Genomic DNA, 23,011 nt, shown 5'->3' on the forward strand with positions numbered 1-23,011 from the left:
TCCAAATGACGGGTTTATAACACAAATTCTTGCCTGGGCCTAGTGACTCCATTGGATTTTAGATGGATCACAGCCAGTCACGCACCAAAAACAGGGATGTGACAGAGTGGTATTAGAGCTTTGGTTACATTGGGCATTACTTAAAGGAAAAGGGGGCAAGATAATATGAATTTGAGTAGCACGTGTGTGGGTCCTAAGGTCCTTTGACTTGCATGTGGTTAGATCATTTATAGATTATGCTAAGCAAAGTAAGGGATACGCATAAGTCTAATGAATACAGCCAGTTGTGTAGCTTAGTCAATGACTACATGTCCATGGAAATATTTCATGATGCATGAAAATACTTGATATTTTTCTTTTCTTTCAAGGAGAATGAGACAAAGGGGTGGTCCAACTTCTCACAACAGGGTGTCAATTCAGAGCAGAATGTTTCAAGACAATCTGAGGGTTTAGAAGGAATTTACGCAGCCTTGCAGAGCACTAATCAAGCTATAGCTATGATGACTCAAAATAATCAGCTGGCTCAGCAAAATAACCATGAAAGTAAGCTGAATCAACAGCCAACAGTGGAGCAAGTGCTAGAAGAGACAATTGTCCAAAAATGAATGAATATGTTGAAGGAGTTTAAGAAATTAAACCCTACCAGCTCTGCAGGGAACTTAGAACCTTTGGAGTCAGAAAACTGGCTGTGAAAAGTCAAGAAACTTTTTGATGCTTAGAATTCTAGATGAGTAAAAAGTTATCATTGCTAGTTCTCTATTTGAAAGTGAGGCTGACCATTGGTGGGAATCTGTGCAACAGGTAAGAGATGTTGAGGCTATGAGCTGGGCTGAATTTGAAACAATTTTCAATGAGAAATATTTCTGAAAGGCATTCCAAGAAGCCAAATTACAGGAATTTATGCAATTGACTCAAAGGAACTTGTCTATTAGCCAATATGAAAGCAAATTCACTGAATTATCAAGGTTTGGACCAAACTTGTCAGCACTGAGGAATTAAAGGTTCGAAAGTTTGAAAGGGGACTAAGACCTACTATTAGGTCTAAACTTGTGGCCCCAAGGATTCAGATAGGAGAAATAGTAGAAAGGGCTGCCTTGGTAGAGCAAGACATTGAAGACACTCAGAAAATTTATGAATAGAAGAAAAGGTCTTCATTTAGCCAATCCCGATCAGCCGGAAAGAAGCCAAAGGCCTCTCCAGCACCACAACAAAGTGCTCAAATCAGCGGCCCCTTCCGTAGGTGTTGTGGGTGAAGACAAGAAGGGCATAAAATGAGGGAGTGTCCTACCTCTCAATCTCCTGTGATACCACAAAGACAACAAAACCCAGAAACTCAATTCTTTTTTCCTTGACCTTATCAACCATATCCTTCCCCAGGTTCCAGTTTTCCTCGATCTTTAGTGCAACCAACCCAGCTGAATGCTCGTGCAAATCCATCTAAGATTGAAGCTTCATATAAGGGAAATGGGAAGGAACCAGAGAATAAGGTGCAAGGAAGATTTTATGCCATTGCACATCCCCCATGGGAATCATGCAGAGCAAACAAATGAGGAGGCAAGTAATGCTATCGAACGTGGAAGGTATGATTCTTTTACACAACACTTAGGAAAGAGTTTTATTATGGTTCTACCTACTCCTACATTGTTGCATCCTTTGCTAATATGTTGTGTTTAGAATCTAAACATTTGAGTAGTGTCCTGTGTGTTGCTTCACCTGTAGGGAAGACTATAAATGTGAACAAAATATGCCGAAATTGCATTTCACACATTGATGAACATGACTTTCCAATCAAGGTCTTAAATTTCGATTTCAACTCAAATTTCAAAGCTCCAAAAGTACGGAAATTTCTATTTCAATTTGAAAAAATAACAGAAATTAGTAGTAAAGCATGGAATTCTTTGCGAAACTATAGAAATGATTAATAGACATAATAATGTAAGTTTTAGGACTTATATATTACAAGTTAAATACATTTATGCTGTGTATGAGGTAGAAAAGTTGTAATACAGTATCTGTATCAAATGTATTTGTAAGATAATGTGCATTAAACATATTCATTTAATACAAATGAAATTCATAAATCATTTAAATATTATTTATTATACAAATAATGATCATTTAGGCATGAGTGGTTAAATAAAATTTTGTTGTAAGTTTATTTTTTAATATAATTTCAAAATCACTTGTAATAATATTTTGTTTCAATAAAATTAAGAAAAATAAATTAAGAGAGAAATTTCACTTCACTCCTAAATCTCTCATTTGAATTTTGAGGAAATTTCATTGCATCGTTAAAATTTCAACAAGTTTCGCTAAAATTTCGAGATTTCAATAAATTTCGGATGATTCGTTGAGGTTTCGATAGAAATTATGCAAGACAAAAATTGACTGCCATTTTGGTTTCGAGGGTGACAGAAACCAAAAATTTCGACAATTTCGTGGAAATTAAGACCATGTTTCTAGTTGACTTATTAATCATGGAGATTATGGATTATGACGTAATCCTAGGAATGGAGCAGTTATCCATTTATCATGCACTTATTGATTGTTTCCACAAGAAAGTAGTACTCAGAGATCCAAAAGGAGTGATAGTTTCCTTCCATGGAGACCAAACTAAGAAGCTCTCATGACATCTGGGTTGCTTGTGAAAGGATGGAATTTTGGCAAATGTCTAGGGTTTGTAGCAACAATGAAAGAAAGTACACAAGTTAATGAAACCCAAACTTCTTTATCCATAGTTGACGAATTTCCAGCTATTTTTCCAAATGATTTACCGGGAATGCCTCCAAAGTGAGAGATTGAGTTTACTATTGATTTGGTGCCTGCGACGGAACCTATAATGACTGCCCCATATAGAATGGCTCCAGATGACCTAAGGGAACTTAACGTGCAACGACAAGATCTCCTCGACAAGGGATTTATTTGACCTAATGTATCACCATGGGGTGCACTGGTATTATTTACTAAGAAACATGATGGGTCCTTGAGGCTTTGCATTGATTATAGAAAGTTGAATCGGTTTACTATCAAGAATCAATATCCACTTCCAAGAATTGATTAACTATTTGATCAATTGGCAGGATTCCAACATTAATCAAAGATTGACTTGCGATCAAGTTATCATCAACTAAGAATTCGGGAATCAGACATTCCAAAGATGGCATTATGTACACGATATGGTCATTAAGAGTTTCTTATGTTACCATTTGGGGTTACCAATGCACCTGCTATCTTCATGGATATGATGAATCGAGTTTTATAGTTTTTATCGATGATACTTTGATATATTCAAAGACTTAGAAGAGAATGAACAACACTTGCAATTGGCTTTACAAATATTACATGAGCATCAGTTATATGCTAAACAGGAGAAATGTGAGTTATGGACAACTAGCGTGAAGTTTTTTGGTCATGTCATAACCAAGGATGGGTTATATATTGATCCTTCTAAAGTTGAGGTTGTATTGAGTTGGGAACCCCTAACAATGTGGCCAAAATTTGTAGTTTCCTAGGTTTGGCAGGATATTATCTCAGATCTATGCAGAATTTTTCTAGAATAGCAATTTCATTGACTAAGTTGACAAGAAAGGAAAGAAATTTGTGTGGAGTGAAGAATGTGAAAAAGCATTTCAAGAATTAAAGCATCGATTGACAACAGCCCCAATACTAACTCTTCCAAATACAAGGATTGCCATGTAGTCAATACAAATACTTCCTTGAATGGACTGGGATGTGTGTTGATGCAAAAGGAAAAGGTGGTTGCGTATGGATCACAACAATTAAAGTCACATGAGCACAATTATCCAACGTATGACTTGGAATTAGCTGCTGTTGTGTTTGCATTAAAATTATGTCATTCACACTTGTACGGAATTTTGAAGTATATTCAGACTATAAAAGCCTCAAATATCTCTTTACTCAGAAAGAATTGAACTTAAGACAAAGCAAGATGGGTGGAGCATTTGGAAAACTGACTTTGAACTCCATTATCATCCAGGTAAGGCAAATAACTCGAAAATTTGAAGGTGGAAAATGTATGAGACAATAGATTCTTCTAACTTGCAAACGACAATGCAAAGAGATAAAGTTTGTATATATAACTTAAGGGCACAACCAACTTTGCTAGAGCAAAATATCTAAGGATAAGTGTAGGACCCTCAATTTCAAAAAATATTGAGAGGTATAGAAGAGGGTACACATTCCAAAGGATGGACAAAAATCTTCTGATGGAGGACTTCGATATTCGGGTAGGCTTTGTGTTCTACATGATTTGAAAAAGAAAGTTTTGCAGGAAGCACATTGCTCTAGATACATAATCCATCCCAACAGCACTAAGATTTATAGAGATCTAAAAAAGTAATTTTGGCGGACAAGTATGAAGAAGGACGTGAGAGAATTTGTGATAAAATGTCTAACTTATAAACAAGTGAAAGTTGAACAACAAAAGTCCATGGGTTTATTACAACCATTACCAATAGCATGTGGGTTGTTGTGCATAGTTCGACAAAATCAGCTCACTTTTTAACCTTCAAGATTTCAAATTCACCTGGAAGGCTAAGTCATTTGTATATAAAAGAAATTGTACGGCTACATGGGATTCCATTGTCCATTATCTCAAATAGAGTTCCAAGATTTACCCCTCAATTTTGGCAAAGTTTCCAAAAGGCTATAGGCACACAATTAAATTCAGCACTACCTATCATCCTGAAACAAATGGCCAATCTGAAAGAATAATTCAGGTCTTAGAGGATATGTTAAGGGCTGCATTCTAGACTTCAAAGGAAGTTGGAGTGAGCGTCTACCTTTAGTAAAATTTTCCTACAACAACAGTTTCCAATCGAGTATAAATATGGCACATTATGAACCTCTATATGGGAAGCCTTGTAAATCACTGGTGTGTTGGGCAGAGATAGGGAAAATCAAATGCTTGGTCCAAATTTAATTGAAGAAACAACTGAGAAGATTAAGCAAGTAAGAAAACATATCCTCACAGCCCAAAGCCGACAAAAGAGTTATGCTAATAAAAGAAGGTGGCCACTGGAATTTCAAGTCCAAGACTACTTATTCCTAAGGGTGTCACCTCAAAAGCGGATTTTTAGATTTGGGAATAAGGGGAAACTACGACCTCATTTTGTTGGGCCATTTCAAATTGTCAAACGAGTTGGGAAAGCAGCATATAAATTTAGGTTTTCATCTAAATTAGCTCATATTCATGATGCTTTCCATGTCTCAATGCTTCAGAAGTATGAACTGGATCTGAGTCATGTTCTTGAATGGTCCAACACTCCATTAAGGGAGGATGTCAGTTATGAAGAAAATCCTACCTGGATTCTTGAAAAGAAAGAAAGGGTCCCAAGGAAAAAGATTATTCCTTTGGTCAAGGTACTATGGCAACACCATGGCATCAAAGAAGCAACCTGGGAATTAGAAATTGACATAGCTGAAAGATATCCTTATTTGTTTGCAGCCTAAGGTCAGATAAAATTTTCTCAAGGGGAAGAGAGTTGTGATAACTGATAACCATACCCTTTAGACCACAGTAAATTTAAACTATTGTAATAAATTAGCATGACTTGCTCTGTTTTGTATTAAAAAAAATTCATACTAGCCATGTTATTCATTAATTGAATTCTGTTAACTAATACTGGGAATTCCACTTGACTTATTAGCGGTAGGAAGGGCTTAGACGAAAGAAAACTATAAAGGAGATGCTAAAACACAAAGAACATAATAGTTAGGGCAGAGAGGGAAAAAAACAAACAAGATGAACCAGGTGTGACACGTGGCAGCACTACAAACCAGCAGACGACATGTAGCACACAGATGGCAGCACTGTAGGACCCCTGTTTCCACCAGCTGCTGCAGTCCTGCCATGTTTCCAGCCTAGAAGAAGACACTTGGCAAGCAGCTGGAAGCAAGTAGCTGCTGTCTTGACCCTTTCAGCCCTGCAGAGCAGTCTCAACACAAAAAAAAAAAAACCACAAACTCTTGCTGTAAACCATAGTTCTAGAGAGAGAGAGGAGGGAAGAGATAACTCTCCAGAAAATCAAGAAAATTTAGAGAAAATCAAGAGAAAATACAGGGAATTCAGAAGGAAATTTAAACTAAGTTGAAGAAACTCAAAATCAAGGTAAGTGTTCTTAGGTTTCATTTATTCACCTAGGAATTTTGGGTATTCAAAGGAAACAAGGGTAGAAAATTGCATAAAGTAATCCCAACAAGAAAGATTTAAGCTTGTTATCTCTAATTACTTGATATGGCTGCATAAGTCATATATGTTTTCTTTGGTTATCATAGTTGCATATCTTGTTTAGTTGAGAAATTTTCATGTGATAGATATTCATCTTATAGGATGATGGTTTTACTTGCTATGACAAAGCTAGTGTATGCATATGTTGAATTGTTATTGTGTGAAATAGATGGCAACATGTGGTGTTGTGGCTGTGATAGTGTGGAATTGAGCAAGTAGGGATTGTGTATCCCTTGGGACCTCTGAAGGGTATTTCCACGTTAGGCGGTGGTTGGCCAAGCTAGAATTTGGCACTTGTTTAAGATAAACTATGCACTTAGTAGGGACAGCTCTGCTATGTTCAGAAAAAATGTGTATTTCATGCTATTTGGATGTTTTGCAATGGTAACTTTAGATGAACAGATTGCTTTAAATAAAGAGTGTGTTCATGCATATTGCTTTAAATAAGTGTATTCAAGCACCTTATGATTATGCATGCATGTAAGAAATCATATTTTAAGCATTGAAATCCTTATTTGAATAAGGAGGAATTAAGAATGTCTACAAAGCTTGTGGTTGCTCACCCTATTCCTCAATAATTTCAAGTTTGAACTAAAGGAGAGCTACACTTGTTAAGTTCTCCAAGAGACTACTATTTTTGACATGTACTACAGGTTGGCAGGGAGACAAGAAGGATACTACGCATGTGTTCGGTTTTTGGCTGTTATGTATATAGACTAGGGAGTGTAAAAAATTATGTATATAACATACAGCCCACTGTAAAGAGCTTGACACTGAATCGAAAACGTTTTTAGTTCCTCATGAAATATATATCTTGTGTTTTCAACAAATGTTTACTCTTAATTGGCATTTCTTTCCAAATGACAGGTTTGTAAAACAAATTCTTGCCTAATCCTAGCGACTCCATTGGATTTTAGATGGAGTCACGGCCAGTCACACACCAAAAACAAGTACATGACAGGGTATGTAGTAGATATACTGAGGTCATTAAGGATATGTATAATAGTAGTGCCTAACTTTAGGACTGTAAGAGGGGAACCTAGAGATTTTCCAATCACAATAAGTGCACATCATGGTTCTACTTTGAATCCTTATTTTTTTACTTTAGTGATTGATGAACTTACCAAGAATATCCAAAATGAGATCCCTTGATGTATGTTGTTTGCACATAATATTGTGTTGATTGATGATAGTAGGAGTGGAATGGAATCTATGTTAGAACTTCGGAGAACCACATTACAGTCTAAAGGTTTAGGGAAAGTAGGAATAAGACAGAATATATAAAATGTAATTTCAACAATGTAAAGAGCAATAGTGGAGAGAAGACTAAACTTGATAATCAAGAAATTAATAGCACTAATAGATTTAGATATCTTGGATCTATTATGCAAGTTGAAGAGGAAATTAAAGAAGATGTAGTACATAGAATTAAAAAGTTGGGTAAAATAGAAGAGTGCGTCAGGCGAGTTGTGTGGTCATAGAATACCCTTAAAATTAAAAAAAAAAAAAATTAGAAATGTAAAAGTTACTAAAATGTGAAAGTTAAAGTGGATGAGTGGTATAACATTAAAAGATAAAACAAGAAACGAGTATACATGCAATAATTTAAGCATAGCACCAGTCGAAGACAAGATAAGGGAGGCACGACTTAAATGGTTTGGGAATTTGAAACATAGGCCTAGTAAAGCACCTATGAGGAGGAGTGAGTTAGTTATTGTTTCTAGTATGAAAAAAAGGAGTAAGGGTAGGCTTAAAATTACTTGGAATGAGGTAATGAGAAAGGATTAAATAGCCCTTAATCTAATAGAGGAAAACGCTCTCGATCGGGTGAATTTGCGGAAAAGGATTCATGTAGCCAACCCCACCTAGTAGGACTTAAGGCTTATTGTTGTCATTGTTGTTGTAGCCAATTTAGGCTTATTTTGTGTAGTTAAGTACTTTGGGGTTATTTTGTAATTTCATGTTGTATTAGGGCTTTTATGTATATATGTGTTTTAGTTAGTAGTGAGTATAAGTGTTGGGGTAAGTTATTGAACAATTATTGTTTGAATCAGATTGCAGTTTTGCTTATTTTGTGTAGTTAAGTACTTTGGGGTTATTTTGTAATTTCTTATTTTATTGGGATTTTATGTAAATATGAGCTTTAGTTAGTAGTGAGTATAAGTGTTGGACATGTAAGTTATTGAACAGTTATTGTTTGAATTAGATTGCAGTTTCCCACCCTGTCTCCCTCTCTCCCGCAGGTTCTGCTGTTTTTTTTCTTCTAATTCTCTCAATTCTACCTCTACATATAAATTTCCATACTTGTCCTACATCACCAAGATTACAAGTTTGCCACTGCATGGTAATAGTTACACTTATAAGAAGTGCTATGAGACATCATGGATTGCTTGTAAAAATCCATTGAAAATAAGAAGTTTCTTCAAATATTTATATAATAAGCATTTTTTAAATATGCCAAAATGCCAAACAACACTTACCAAGCATCAATGCTTAAAATAAGAGTTAGTGCAATAAGCACTTAAGAGCTGCCAAGTGAGATCTTAGTTAAGGGGGGAGGGGCAGACCTACAATATGACTTGACATCACTCCTAACATTTTGAGAACGTGGCCCTAGACATGAATAGCAAAAAAAGATTTATACAGTCCCACCTAGTGCAACTTAAGCCTTGGAGGTGGCAGAGGTAGCAATTGTTGCTAGCAGTGTTGTTGTTGTTGTAAGGGCTAACATCAACTAACACTAGTTGTTAAACTAAATAGACTTACATCTTTCCATCACTTTTGGAGCAAGATCATCTGACACCAAGTATGAAACTAGCTAATCATAACATTTTTAGTAGAAGTCATATTTTGTAAGATCACCATCAAATTAATCGCTTTTTCACACCCACCATGTGTTTTTTATTACCAAAAAAAGTCAAATATTGACGTATCCATCTTTGATACCATGCACCAAATTCGTGTTTTATTTTTATTTCTATTGCATTAAAAAGCTACCAAATTTATAATTAACTTGCTATTTCATACACATGATGGGTTAAAATTAAGGACCTAATCCAATGGTTGGTCTACTGAAACATGGGTCTACAAAATAAAAAGGAAAAAAAGGGGGGTGGGGGGGGGGGGGGGAGTTGGTTGTAAGTCATTTAGAAGCATAGGACCAACAAGTTTTACGCAAGGCCTGACTTGATCAAGTTGATCAAGCCTCACATAATCAACTCATCTGTTCTATCTAAAGAAAATGACACCATTTCCGCAAAACATAAGATGACTTCGTAAGATTACTACCAATCTCAAAAACATTAGATATGTTGTCAAGAGTTGAACCGTGCATATCAAGTTAACCAAACAACCCCCCTCAAGTGTGAGTCATGAACCTATGTCACAGTCCCACATCAGATGTGTACTAGGGAGATCTTGGGCTTATAAGGTAGGTTTGGACTCCAATTAAGTGAAGCGCCTTCTATAGGACAAGCCTGTCAGGCTAGTGGGCCAAAGCAGATAATACCTCACAAGAGGCCCAAGACCATCACCTTTGGTATTAGAACTACCCCAAGGGTACTATCATGTGAGTGGATCCTACATAGAGGTGTAAGCCACTTTAACGAGGACATCAAAGATCGAATAGGAGAGTCTATCAAAGTCCCACGTCGAATGTGTCCTAGGGAGAGCACTCTGAAGAGGACGTCAAAAATCGGACGAGAGAGTTTGTCACAGTCCCACATTAGATGTGTACTAGAGTGATCTTGGGCTTATAAGGAGGGTTTGAGCTCCAACTAAGTGAAGCGTCTTTCGTAGGACAAATCCGTGAGGCCAGTAAACCAAAGCGGACAATACCTCACCGGAGTTGGGTCCAAGACCATTACATCCTCCCTCCAACATGGAAAGGTAAACAATTGAAAATAAAATGGGTGCACCAATACAATTACAAAAATAAAAAAAAAATTAAAAATAAAAAACAAAAAACAAAACAAAACAGGAAACAGAACTTATCACAAGACTTGAATCCACAACTGCCTAACACGTTAGATCAACAACCATCCAAAAATTTTAAGCAACAAATGGGACCCATCAAAGTGTGTGTATCAAGCTATCCAACAAGTTTCACAGTGCCTAATTTCGGATTTCAGGCTCTTTACTCTATGAACCTCTCCCATCAGCTCTCACAAGCCCAATGGCCCTCAAACAGCAATGCTTGGTACTCAAGAGTTGGTTAAGCAAACTGCTGCATTCCCTATTCCAGTTTCACACAAATTTTATTCCATGGTGTTCTTGATGTGAGGCTACAAAACTTTAGGTTCCACATCCACCTCATTAGAAATGATAGTGTACATGTCCAAAGGCATACTGCACCCACACAAGCAAGTAATATATTAGTGGCAAGAGAACTTACCATTGACAAGGGCACTTGAATAGCTTCTTGAGCTCCCAAGGCTGAAATTTTAAACACTATCAGCTTCAAAAACTGCTAGGAAAAATACAATTTAAACTCCGAGAGAATATTTTTATTTAAAAAAACATTTTTTGCATTTTGCAGTTCTTGAGAAAATGTATAAACGAAGGAAATTATATCGCTGCAGGTGAAAAATGTTAACGTTTTGTGATTTGAATAGCATGAAAAGAAATCTTTTGGATTCTACTTTGCTTTCTTTCATTCCTTTTCTCGGATAGCAAACAAAGAGAGTGTACTCACAGATATGAGCATTCTCGAATCTCCAGTGATTTGAACAGATTGCGAACCGTTTGCAGTCGTTTGATTGCCATACGCTACCTTCGAATTCCTATGTTGTTGATATGATCATAAAGAAAGCGAGAAGAGGTTTTGGTATTGAAGCCTTGAAGGGTTTAAGAAGAAATGCTTCGTCTGTGCTATCGCAATGGAGACGATTTTACCATGTTAAATCGTATTTTAGATTGCAATCGTCTTTACAAAATACGATTCAAGCGCGGCTGCCTGCTTTCATTAAGTACCGTTCGTGTAAATCACAACGACTTAAAATTAAAAATTAAAAAACGAAAATTAACAATATTTTTGGTTGATATTCAAAATAAACTAAATTAAAAGTCTAATTTAGCTTCTCATCAAATAACAGTTAAAAATATGATTAAGATGATAAAAATATAAATGTATAAAATTAAAATTAAAATTTATAATAAAAATAAAAAATAGTCATAACTATTTAACTTCATTTTTATATTCTTATTCTCACTTTTGGTGTTCTAAAAATAATCTTATTATTTTATAAGGTTAAAAATTGGTTGGTGAAAAAAAAAATTCCATTGGATAACTTTTATCATTTTTTAATTTTTTAGACACTTTATGGATACTTTTATTTTATCTTTGTTTTAACTTTACATGGCATTTTTTATCTTGTTATTTTTGTTAAAAAATTACCTACAAAATGATTCAATCCGCAAAAGCAAAATCTAATACTATAGTAACATATTATCACAACGGCTGAAAAGATAAAATTTTTTTTTTCAATTTTTTTCTATAACAACTATTAAAAACGAATCAAATGCACCCAAAGTCTTTCAACTACGTACTAACTACAATCATTGTCACTATTTTTTTTTTTTGTGCATCGAGGTCATTCATCTATTGAATTAGTGCAATCCTCCCTACTTTTGTCCAATTTAAGTATCCCTCTATTACATATGCTCATGTAGAAGATAATTTTCATGTACATGATTGTTTGGATTCAACCTTAGCAAGTATTACTTCATTTCCCTCTGAAAAAAAAAAAAAATCATGTGACTCTTAAAACAACATGGTGTTTCGAATATGAACCAGAAGTATGTATGATGGTTTAATCTTCTTCATTGTATTTAGGAAAAAGTTTAATGTTGGATGAGTTTGTGCAGAAGATTGGAGTATGCAAATATTAGCAACACTAGTAGTTGTCAAAGTCCTAACTTTTGGACCATGTCAAAGTTATCTTATTTCCCTAGTTAGGACCCCACCACTAGTTTGTATTGCGTCATTACCATTTACATGCATTATAATGAGAGGAAGAGCCACTCGCATCATCTCGACGTGCTCCACACATAAGTTGTTCCATCTCTACTCTCCAGGCTTGCATATCAACCATCTGCTATGTTAACATTTGGTTCTCAATTTCCACCGTCTTGACATGCTCCGCACACTAGTGTTGGGAATTAACAACAAATTCTTGAAACCTGTGAGAAACAAAATAGAGAAAGAATACACGTCAAAGAAAAATCAATCACATGCACAAGACAGTATTTATGTGATTCGACAATTTTACCTACGTCCACGGAGTTGCAGGGATTTCACTATTATCAGGAATAAAATATAGAGAGTGCGGTAGTACAATACTTTCTCTCTTGCTCTCTCGTGAAATGTGACGGCTTAACCTAATCACCCAAAAAATAATTATTTTATATGCTGCGCACAAGGATCTGAATGGGCTACAAAACGGGCCCAAAAAAATTTTCTCGGGGATGTTGCCCCCAAACCCCCTCGAGTACGGCTCATGTACTAACCCTTAGGATAGAAATATCTCATTAAAGAAAAATCGAGTCATCATCCAGATCGAACACAACTAGGCTCCACAAAGCCTAACAACCAGTGGTTCTCAGGATCTAAGGAAGGAAGGCTAAACAAAAACTTAATGGTCAATTTGATCATATCCTTAAAATTAGAAAGTGACATGAATCGACATTTACTTGATTGACTTAGTAAATATCGACTTGAACCAGTCTGAATCGAGACTAGTTACGAGTTTTTAGTTCTCTACCTCAAAAAAATAAAAATCAAAAGTTGTATTGCAATTGCTATATGTAAGTATCGTTCTCATGAGATAAATAATCTAGAGTTGGAGAAAAAAAGTGAGATTTATCAAAATGCCTAAGTAATTTGTGATTTTCAATCATATATATATTAGCACGTGTATGGGTAGGATGAGTGGAGAATAACACAATACATAGGTATTAAAATTAATATTTTATTCATTCTAAAAATATTTCTATATATTTCATTCAAATGAACTTTTAACTCTATGTTTGAAAGAGATTTTGACAAAATCTTCTCAAATTCAAATTCAAAATTCAAAATTCAAAATTTATACTCTCAACTGTAGTATAGATAATTTTATTCTCATTTAATTACGTTGCTCCCTCAACTGACTCATTTCGCAAACTATAGAATTCCTCATAAAAAAAAAATACTCCTCAAGTGTTGAAATTGGATTTGAATTCTCAAACTTATTTCCCTATAAGTAATAAGATGAATTCATTCTTGAATATGTACTTTTAACTCCACAACTATGTTAGTACAGTAGTGATGACATTCAAAATTCCTCTCATCAACTAAGTTTAAAAACCATGAAGAAAACAAGCAAAATGAAGAATGGCTAGAGGTCGAATGAAGATCAACCTTCAAGACATGAAGACTTAGTTAATCTTTCATGTGTAATGTAATATAAGTCTCATGTAAGTACTTCTCAAACTTAGGTTTATTTATGAAGCTCTTAGGATTAATGATTGGACTTAGAAACATGTTTCAAATCTTGAAAAATATTTTTACAAAATCCAAATGTCATTTCAAAAGGCTAACCCTAAACATGTTAGGGCAACCCAACAGCTGAAATTAATGATGTAATCCTAAGAGAGGGTGAATTGGGTATTTAAAAATTCTTTAGTAAAATCTGAATTTATATTAAACCTTTTAATGTAAATCAATCTCAACCTCACACCAAAAATACAAACAACTAATCAATGATCGTACCATACCAATTTGCCTAGATATATATAAGAAACTGAAAAACACAATTCAATTTGTACTTTAGCAATTTTGTAATCAGATAGTTCAATATCAGAATCTGAGCTTCAACAACAACCAAATATCCTTAAAGATTTAGTAATCTAAATAAGATACATGAGATTATTATACTTTGAATCAATATAAACAATCACAATGACTTTCACCTTAGTTAACCACAATTAGATTTAGGCTTCAGAACTTGACTGAATTTTCAGGCAATAATATGGAACATACAACCCTTCAAAGAAACCAATTTATTAACTTGAGACAAGCACAATCTATACTCAGTGTTCAGCAAATTTCCTAACATAATCAGAACATACATGTAGTTTATCAAGTGTAGAATTTAAAAATACTCCTCAAGTATTGAAGTTAGAATTGAATTCTCAAACTTATTTCCTTAAGATGAAGTCATTCTTGAATACATACTTTTAACACCATAACTACATTTGTATAGTAGTGATGACATTCCAAATTCCTCTCATCAACTTGGTCTATTAAAATTCATGTAAATTTTACCCATGTCAATTTTTTCAAGCTATAACAACTTCATCTCTAGTGCATTTTGTATAAATTAATGCATGTAATCCATGTGTGTAAAAAACTATATTCTATGGATTAAATGTAAAGACCTGGACCCAAAAATTAAATAAGAAATAAAGAAGGGAAAATTTCAACATGTAATAGCAGGCTTCGTCGATGAAGCCAATGTTCTCGTCGACGAAAGCCCTTCTGTGCTTCGTCTTCGAAATTCAAAGCCTCGTCAACGAAGAGATCTAGAACGTTCATAAAATATCAGGCTTAGGGTTCGTCGATGAGGTCTTTCCTTCATCGACGAATTGCCTTGTGTGGCTCGTCGACAAATGCGCCATTTCATCGATGAATTTGACCGGGTCAAGAGGCTATAAATAAGATTTTCGTTTCCTTCTTCATTAAGAAATTTAAAAATCTCTCTCTCTCTCTCTCTCTAGAACCCACGCCACACTCTCTCTCTTTCTTCGATTGTTCGCTGTTCGTCGCCTGTTTCAATGACCAGAGGTTACCATGAAGATCAAGGGATAAATCTCTACAAGTGTAGCAGAGTAGATTCTAGAACTCAGGGAAAAGTTCGAGTGCAGTTTTCGAGCACCTCAGGTCATTTCTAGGAATCAGGTAAGGGGATTATATTATGTCAGTTATGTTTAGGAGTTTTAACTAAATGGAATGTTAAAATGATTTTTATATATTTAGTTACAGCTTTTCAAGGGTTTCTGAGCCTAGGGTTCGGTTAACCAACTTTATTTTCGAAACCAACCTTTTAAATTCAAGTATGATATTTTTAAAGTATAGTACAGGTCTTTATGAACGTTTTCACTGGTTGGAAAATCGTTATTTTAAACCATAAGCTTATTTTAAAATTAACCAAAGAGGTAAGGTTGATTTTCTCCATTTTTCCCGTATTTAGCTATATATCTATATTTAATAAAATAACAACTTGGAGATATTCATACCTCAGTTTTAGCAGCAGAAATTACTTTATCATGCAGATGATTTATTTATGAATTTGTTAACTTTGGTGTATTCCCAAGAGGGGAGGGTGAATTGGAATTTTAAAATTTATTCCTAGGTTCAACTAATCTAACAGTAGTATATTCACAACCTAGGGTCTATCTATACAGTTCCAAATGCATAGATAAATATAATGTGCAGAAATTAAAACCATGTGCAACATTCACTAACTATAACATACATGTGCAGAAATTTAAATTGCAAAAAGATAAATAGTGCACACAAGATGTGTTATCAGGGTTCGGCCAACTGTGCCTATGTCCACATCTCTAGCTCGTAAGCCCGAGGATTCCACTAATGCTCATTTAACGAGTGGAGCAGCACCGATTACAACCTAGTCAATTAGCATAAGGCTGACTTCAATCTTTACAATTAGGTCAATTAGCAGGGCTAACCTCAACCTACACCTTACTATGATGGTGCACCTAACTTTCCTAACCGGGTCTAAGCCAATCTGGGACTATTTCACAGGGTTAGTCTCCCTCTTCAGGGCCGTAGCTGGAAATAGAATAGTATTTTTCTCAATCAAGTTGGTACAGTGATTGTACTTTCATGTAAAGTAGATATGTACCCAATACGCGCAAGTAATAATCAGTTCACACCAAACATGTAAGAACTATAAGCTCAGTGGTGTATATGTGCAATCTACGCTCAATATAATGACTATATCTAATCAAGCACAAGAGTGTTCAAACAAGCCAATCTTTGAAAGCAAAGTATATGAAATCTCAATATCAGTTTAGTATTTCAAAGATGCTAGCAATATTATTCAAACGAACTCAAAAATATTTTCTCAAATTGTATTAAGCACAAGAGTTGTTTGAAAACAAGCTTTGAAAAATATTTTGCACACAAAAATAATTACTCAAGGAATCTTGCAATAACAATGCTAAGATCCTCAAACTAATGAGTTTTTCCCAACACAAGATTTATCAAGTAAAATATATGGGATAACTCTTTACTTAACTCCCCAAAATCAATATCAAATAAACAACTAAGCAAATGGGAGTATGAGCAAGCTATATTAATCAATAACACAATATAGCACTCTCACAAGGATAGGATGTATCAAGGTAATGAAGGTTTGAGAGTATATGGAGTGGAATAGGCAAAAATAGGTTTTTGAGATTAAGAGGATTTTTTACTAATTATGTTGCTAATCTCATTACTAATCATTCCAAATGAAGGGGTATATATAGACTTGGGAAGTATTATGACCGTTAGGGACATCAAGGGTATTATTAGGATTGTTTTAAAACATTTAACAATAATTAACCCTGTTTAAAAAAGTTAACTAAGGTAAAAAATCATGTCCAACCCGAGAACACCAATCGACCGAAGTAAGTTTGGTTGATCGAAGTTCTTGAGGTTCGATTGACTGGGCATTAAATGAATTGTGAGTTTAGTCGATCGGACTTGTAAGTCCAAGGACGATTTCCCCTTTTTGTGAAGTTCGGTCAACCGGGAAGATTTTGAACTGCCTCGTTTAGTTGACCATACAGTTGAGTTCCCATACGTGGGAACTCGATCAACCAGAGCGTTACAATGTTTTATGGGTACGGTCGACCAGGTAGTCAATAAAGTTGACCCCTGGGGAGTTCGATCGACTGAGGTCAAATGAACTGTAAGAGTTCGATCGACCGGGCTATGGTCAACAAGTTGACCTAGCACCGGTTCGGTCAATCAGGCAATTTTGTACAGGTAAGTTCGGTTGACCGAGTGTGCACATTTTGTGCATTTTGGTCCTATTTCAAGCATTCAATCACCCTATTTAAATGACTAACACATATAAGTGTATGAGTGAGTGTCCTAGGGTCATTTCTAGACCTTCTTCAGGAGATGTGTAGGGACCTAGAAGTTCTAAGGTCTTTAAGCTTTATAGTTCTTACATGCATGATATGCGTTAAATATTGAAATTGGAATAGCTTCCCAAGAAGGGGGGGGGGTGAATTGGGTTTTTAAAAATTTTATTCCTTTTAGTCTTAGTTCTTTTGAGTTATAACAGTAATCAAAACATAAACACAATCACAATTAAAACAATAAGATCAATCACTCAATCTTTATAACAATAGCCCTATATGAATATGAGAATTTGCTTAACTTGTTATAAGCCCTGTAGCATAATTATTCTTCTTCCTAATGTTCAACTTTTAAACAAACTTTCAGATTAATAAGTCAAGGATTATCAACCAATGTAGTCCCTTTCGGTTTCCGCAATCAATGCTGATCAATCCAAAACAAATTATCTTCTGGTCTATTTAACAACCAAACATTCAGAATTTAATTTTAAAGCAACCACACAGATTATATCTTTTGCTAAAAAATAAAGAGTAGATTAGAGAAAGAAGAACATAGGGTTTTTTACAAGGTTTGGCTTCAACACAGCCTACGTTCTCGCCCTTGGCAAAACCACCAAAGGATTCACTATTACCGTTCCTTTACTAGGTGGAACAATACCAGTTACAAACACTCCTTGGGTAAGGCTAGAGCATGCCTTCTCCAAACAATATCCCCTTGTTTGGTCCAATGATTCAGCACTCGAACCATCAATTAACCTGTTACAAAGATATAAAACAAGGCGTACAAGAACTTACTCCTCAAAGAGTTGATTAGTACAAATTGAAACACTATGTACTTCAGTAAATTCAGAACATGAATTTCAGAATGAAGCTCTTAAAAACTTATCACCGTAGGTATCTTTCAATGGATGAAAGAATCAATCAACTTGATGCACAAACTCAGTGAGAAACTCAGAAAAGCTTTTAAAGAATTTCGTGAGTGATGAGAGCAATAGCACACTTTTAGAACTTTAGTAGGCTTTGAGAGAGTATGAGAGTTGAATTGATTTCTTGGTATCTAAAACAATAATCCTTGAGGGTATTTATAGAGGTAGAAAGACTTCTTGCTTGTTCCCCAAGTTCACTTAGAGTAGTTTCCAAGTTTTAAATTTATTTAAGCTTCAAATAATTTGAATTTCAAAAAATATATCCGTAAAAAATTTGAAAACTGCCACGAGCCAAATGACTGTGAAGTCCTAGCAGTCGTCTATCCATATAATATAACTATAAAAGTCATAGGCAGAGAGGTGGTAGTCGTCTGTCCCCAAATTGGTAGTCATCTGTCACCAAAATAATTTAGTTTTAAAATAACTTAGTAGGGTGGCAGTTGTCTGTCCTTAACTTGGCAGTCGTTTATCACCAGAACAACTTGATTTTAAAAACAAACTCAGAAGGGTGATAGGCGTCTGGCTGAACACACACAAGCGTCTCAATTTGCACTGGCAGTCGTCTATTAAAACCTTGACAGTCGTCTGTCAGACTTCTGACTTCAATTAAAATACTTTTAATTTTCCAGTCGTCTATCTAAAGACAGACAATCGTATGTCAACTAGATTTTCCTCATTTTAACATGTTTTTGAGTTCTCTCTTCTTTGCTCAAATAATCTTGGAATATGAACTTGTTTAACTTTGAAAAACTTGTTCCAAGTTTTATACTAAGGTCTCTAAGTCTCTTTGCCTAATGAGCTTCAAAATGAAAAATTCATATTTGAATACACTTAGAAGTACTTACAAAAACTTTGCCCTAAGCTGATTTGACATTTGCTTCGAGTCCTTTCAATGCTTGTTCTTCAATCTTTCAAACTTCTATAAGCTTTCATTGTGGATCTTTGGTATGCATATGTGACTTTTCTTGTTCCTTGATCCTTGTAGGCTTTTCATTTCAAGGTATATGTAATTTGAGCAAGTCATCTTTGCCTGTAATCATATCATTTGAAAATTTATTAAATAAATTTACTTTGTTATCATTAAAACCAAGACTTTGTAAGCCTAACTAGGCCAACAATCTCCCTTTTTTTGATGATGACAAAGAACGAGCAAAGATATAAAATTAAACTTAATGCTCCCCGCTGTCAATAAGCATAGGTTTAAGACACATTAAGGCATAAGTTCAGAATATTTGAAAGTTCTAGGATTAAGGCTATATATTTCATAAAACTTTTTATAGAGGTCGTACATTAGATTAAAAATACAAACACATGTTCAAATTTCAGAACTGGAAATACTTGGAAATACATAAGCAAATACATACAATAGAAAATACATAAGTTCATATACTTTGCTCACACACACATACTCCCCCTTTTGACATCAACAAAAAAGCATACAAGTAGAAACAAAGTATGTGTAGCATACAAAAACAACATCAAAAGTCTACGTCGCAGAATCAGTGTCACTCTCTATAGCAATTCCTTTGCCTTTGGATTGCTGTGAGCCTTCTTCTTCTTCTTCTTCTTCTTCTTCTTCTTCTTCTTCTTCTTCAGTCTCTTCTTCATCATCTCCTACATCTTCTCCTTTTTCTTCAGCTTCTCCTTCATCTTCTCCTTCCTCACTTGCAACTTCTTCTTCATCATCATGTTCATTGCTCTCTTGATTTTGTGTGATATGGTGTTCTATTTTGGCAATGCGATTATCTAGAAAAGTGTATTTGTCATCAATGTTTGAGATCTTATCCTGAAGAGAAGCAAAATTATCCTGCATTTTAGAACTGAAGCTGGTATAATTTTGATAAAATGGAACAAACCAAGGTGGCATATCAGCTTCTTCAGGAGCTGGATTCCTCTCTTCTTGTGCAGGTCTTGCCGGTCTATTACCCCTAAACATCCATCCCTCGGTATACTTTTTGTAACCCATTCTTTTTAATGTAGTAGTGGATAAGACATAATAATGGGTTTGCTTCACTATTTTTGAAGATGGAGAGAGGACTTGAAAATGAGCGAAGATCAATGAAAGAATGCCGCCATATGGAAGCCTAATTCTAGGAGATTCGAGCTTCATAACCATCCATTTTAGTATGATGATAGCTAAGTCTAATTTCTTCCCTTTTAATAAGCACCAAATTATGAAACAATCGAAGAACGACACATGATCAAAGGATCCAGACCTCGGAATTATATTATATGCAATGATCTTGTGCAGGATTTGTGCTTGGAGATTGAGTTGTTTATATGGTGGAGGATGTCCAAAATAAACGGGTGCATCGTTCATCACAAGAGGCAAAAATTCTTGTGGCGAAAAACCTTACTCCATAGTCCACTGTTTTTCTACTAGAGTACACTCAAAATTTCCATGCTTGATGTAAAGAATTTTCCGTAAAGAGTGTAGGGTAAGAGTTATCTTCTGGCCATAACTTTCAGTAGCAATTCCAACTTCTTTCTTTACCAAGTTTGAATAAAAAATCTTAATCTGATCTGGTTATTACCCCTTAACTTGGTGAAGAATGAACTTATCCCATCCTTTATTTTTTATCATTTCAAGAATTTCAGGAAAGTTTTCTTCAAAGAAAGTGACATCTAATACCTTATAAAACATAGGATCTATTGCCAAGATGTGATTTTGATACAATGCTTTCACATGTGATGAAACTAGTCATTTTTCTATGTCGTCGTTGCTTGTAGGCTTTGAAGAAGACGAGGATGCTTTGTCCTTTTTTCCCACTGTTTTGGTACGAACCATTTTGATGAAGCTGAAATTTGGGAAACCCTAGGTGTGAATGGATTAGGGTTATGATGGATGGCCATTGGGAGGAGTTTGGGAGAGAAGGAACTTTGAAGAGAATGAAGAGGAGTTGATTTAGAGAAGGGGATATGAATGGATAGACGTTTGGGGGGGTTTTAAAATAGTATTTTTTTTGTGAAATGAACACAACCTACCACGAGATAGTCATCTGTCACTAAGTTGATAGTCATTTGTCCACTGTCTTTTTACACAGATAGTAGCTTGCCAGTCGCCTACCAGCTATCTGGCAGTCATTCGCCCTGAACAACTGTTCTTCTTCTCTTTTAGTTAACTTCTCTTATATGTAACATGCCAAATTCCTATCAGATAAATACAAATTGATCCTCAGCTAATGGTTTAGTAAATATATCAGCTAATTGATGATGAGTATCAACAAATTCAAGTACTATTTCTTTCTTGTCTCCATTATCTCTTAAGAAATGATGACGTATATCAATATGTTTAGTTCTTGAATGTGATATTGGATTCTTTGAAATATTTATCGCGCTTGTATTATCACACTTTATGGGGGTTGTTTGGTATTGAATTTTGAAGTTCTTTAGTTGTTGTTTCATGTATAAAGTTTAAGCACAACAGCTCCCTGTTGCTATGTATTCTGCTTTAGCTGTAGATAATGCTATGAAATTTTGTTTTTTTGAAAACCAAGAAACTAGTGAGTGTCCTAGGAAGTGATAAGTCCCACTAGTGCTTTTTCTATCTATTTTGCATCCCGCATAATCTACATATGAATAACTTATCATTTCGAAATTAGTTCCTTTTGGATACCATAATCCCAAACTAGTGTGCCTAGCAAATATCCAAGGATTCGTTTCACTGCTATTTGATGTGATTCCTTAGGAGCCGATTGGAACCTAGCACACATACACACACTAAACATGATATCTGGTCTACTTGCTATTAAATAAAGTAAGCTTCCCCTCGGTAATGCTTGGTATTTACTTCTTTCCCTTTTTCATCCTTGTCAAGACTAGTTGAGGTGCTCATGGGAGTTCCTATAAGTTTACTTTCTTCCATATCAAACTTCTTTAACATGTCTTTAATATACTTAGTTTGATTTATGAAAGTTCCATTTTTAGCTTATTTGATTTGTAATCTTAGAAAGTAATTTTACTCTCCCATCATGCTCATTTCAAACTCTTTTTGCATAGTTGTAGCAAATTCATTACACAAGTCTTCATGAGTTGCTCCAAATATAATATCATCAACATAAATTTGTACTATAAGCATATCATTATCTTTGGTTATTATAAATAAAGTTCTATCTATCTTTCCTTTTCAAAAATTGTTTTGGAGTAGGAATTTGCTTAGTCTATCGTACCAAACTCTAGGAGCTTGTTTCAATCCATATAAGGTTTTAGTTAGCTTGAATACGTGATTTGGGTTTTTAGAGTCTTCAAAACCTGGAGGTTGTTTAATGTAAACTTCTTCATTTATATAACTATTTAGGAATGCACTTTTTACATCCATTTGGTATAATTTAAAGTCTTTATTAGCTGCATATAGGCAAGAAGCATCCTTATTGCTTCCATCCTTGCTATAGGAGTAAAGGTTTCTTCATAATAGATGCTTTCTTCTTAATTATAACCTTGTGCTACTAGCCTAACTTTATTTCTTACAACTACCCTAGTTTCATCCTTTTTATTTCTAAACACCCATTTAGTTCCTATGATTGACTTATCTTTGGGTTTAGGTATAAGTTCCCATACTTGACTTCTTTCAAATTGATTTAGTTCCTCCTGCATAGCTATAATCCAAGAATCATCTTTTAAGGCTTCTTCTATATTCTTGGGTTCATCTTGAGACAAGAAAGCATAATGGTTACCAATATTTTTTAATGAGACTCTAGCAGTT

The 23,011-nt window shown here is 34.9% G+C and overlaps 1 protein-coding gene across 1 annotated transcript in view; it reads right to left on the bottom strand.

Moving 5' to 3' along the window:
* LOC131154241 (uncharacterized) overlaps positions 1–11,295 on the bottom strand; it is a 63,356-nt gene extending 52,061 nt beyond the window's left edge. The window contains exons 1-2 of the mRNA XM_058106889.1: positions 10,944–11,295; positions 10,644–10,684 (exon numbers count right to left, since the gene is read on the bottom strand). Of these exons, the coding sequence (XP_057962872.1) occupies positions 10,644–10,684; positions 10,944–11,014 (112 nt within the window). The 5' untranslated portion in view covers positions 11,015–11,295. The remainder of the gene's footprint in view (positions 1–10,643; positions 10,685–10,943) is intronic.
* Between the last annotated feature and the right edge of the window lie 11,716 nt (positions 11,296–23,011).

This window comes from Malania oleifera, chromosome 4 (genome assembly GCF_029873635.1).
Source record: "Malania oleifera isolate guangnan ecotype guangnan chromosome 4, ASM2987363v1, whole genome shotgun sequence".
NCBI classification, from domain to species: Eukaryota; Viridiplantae; Streptophyta; class Magnoliopsida; order Santalales; family Ximeniaceae; genus Malania; species Malania oleifera.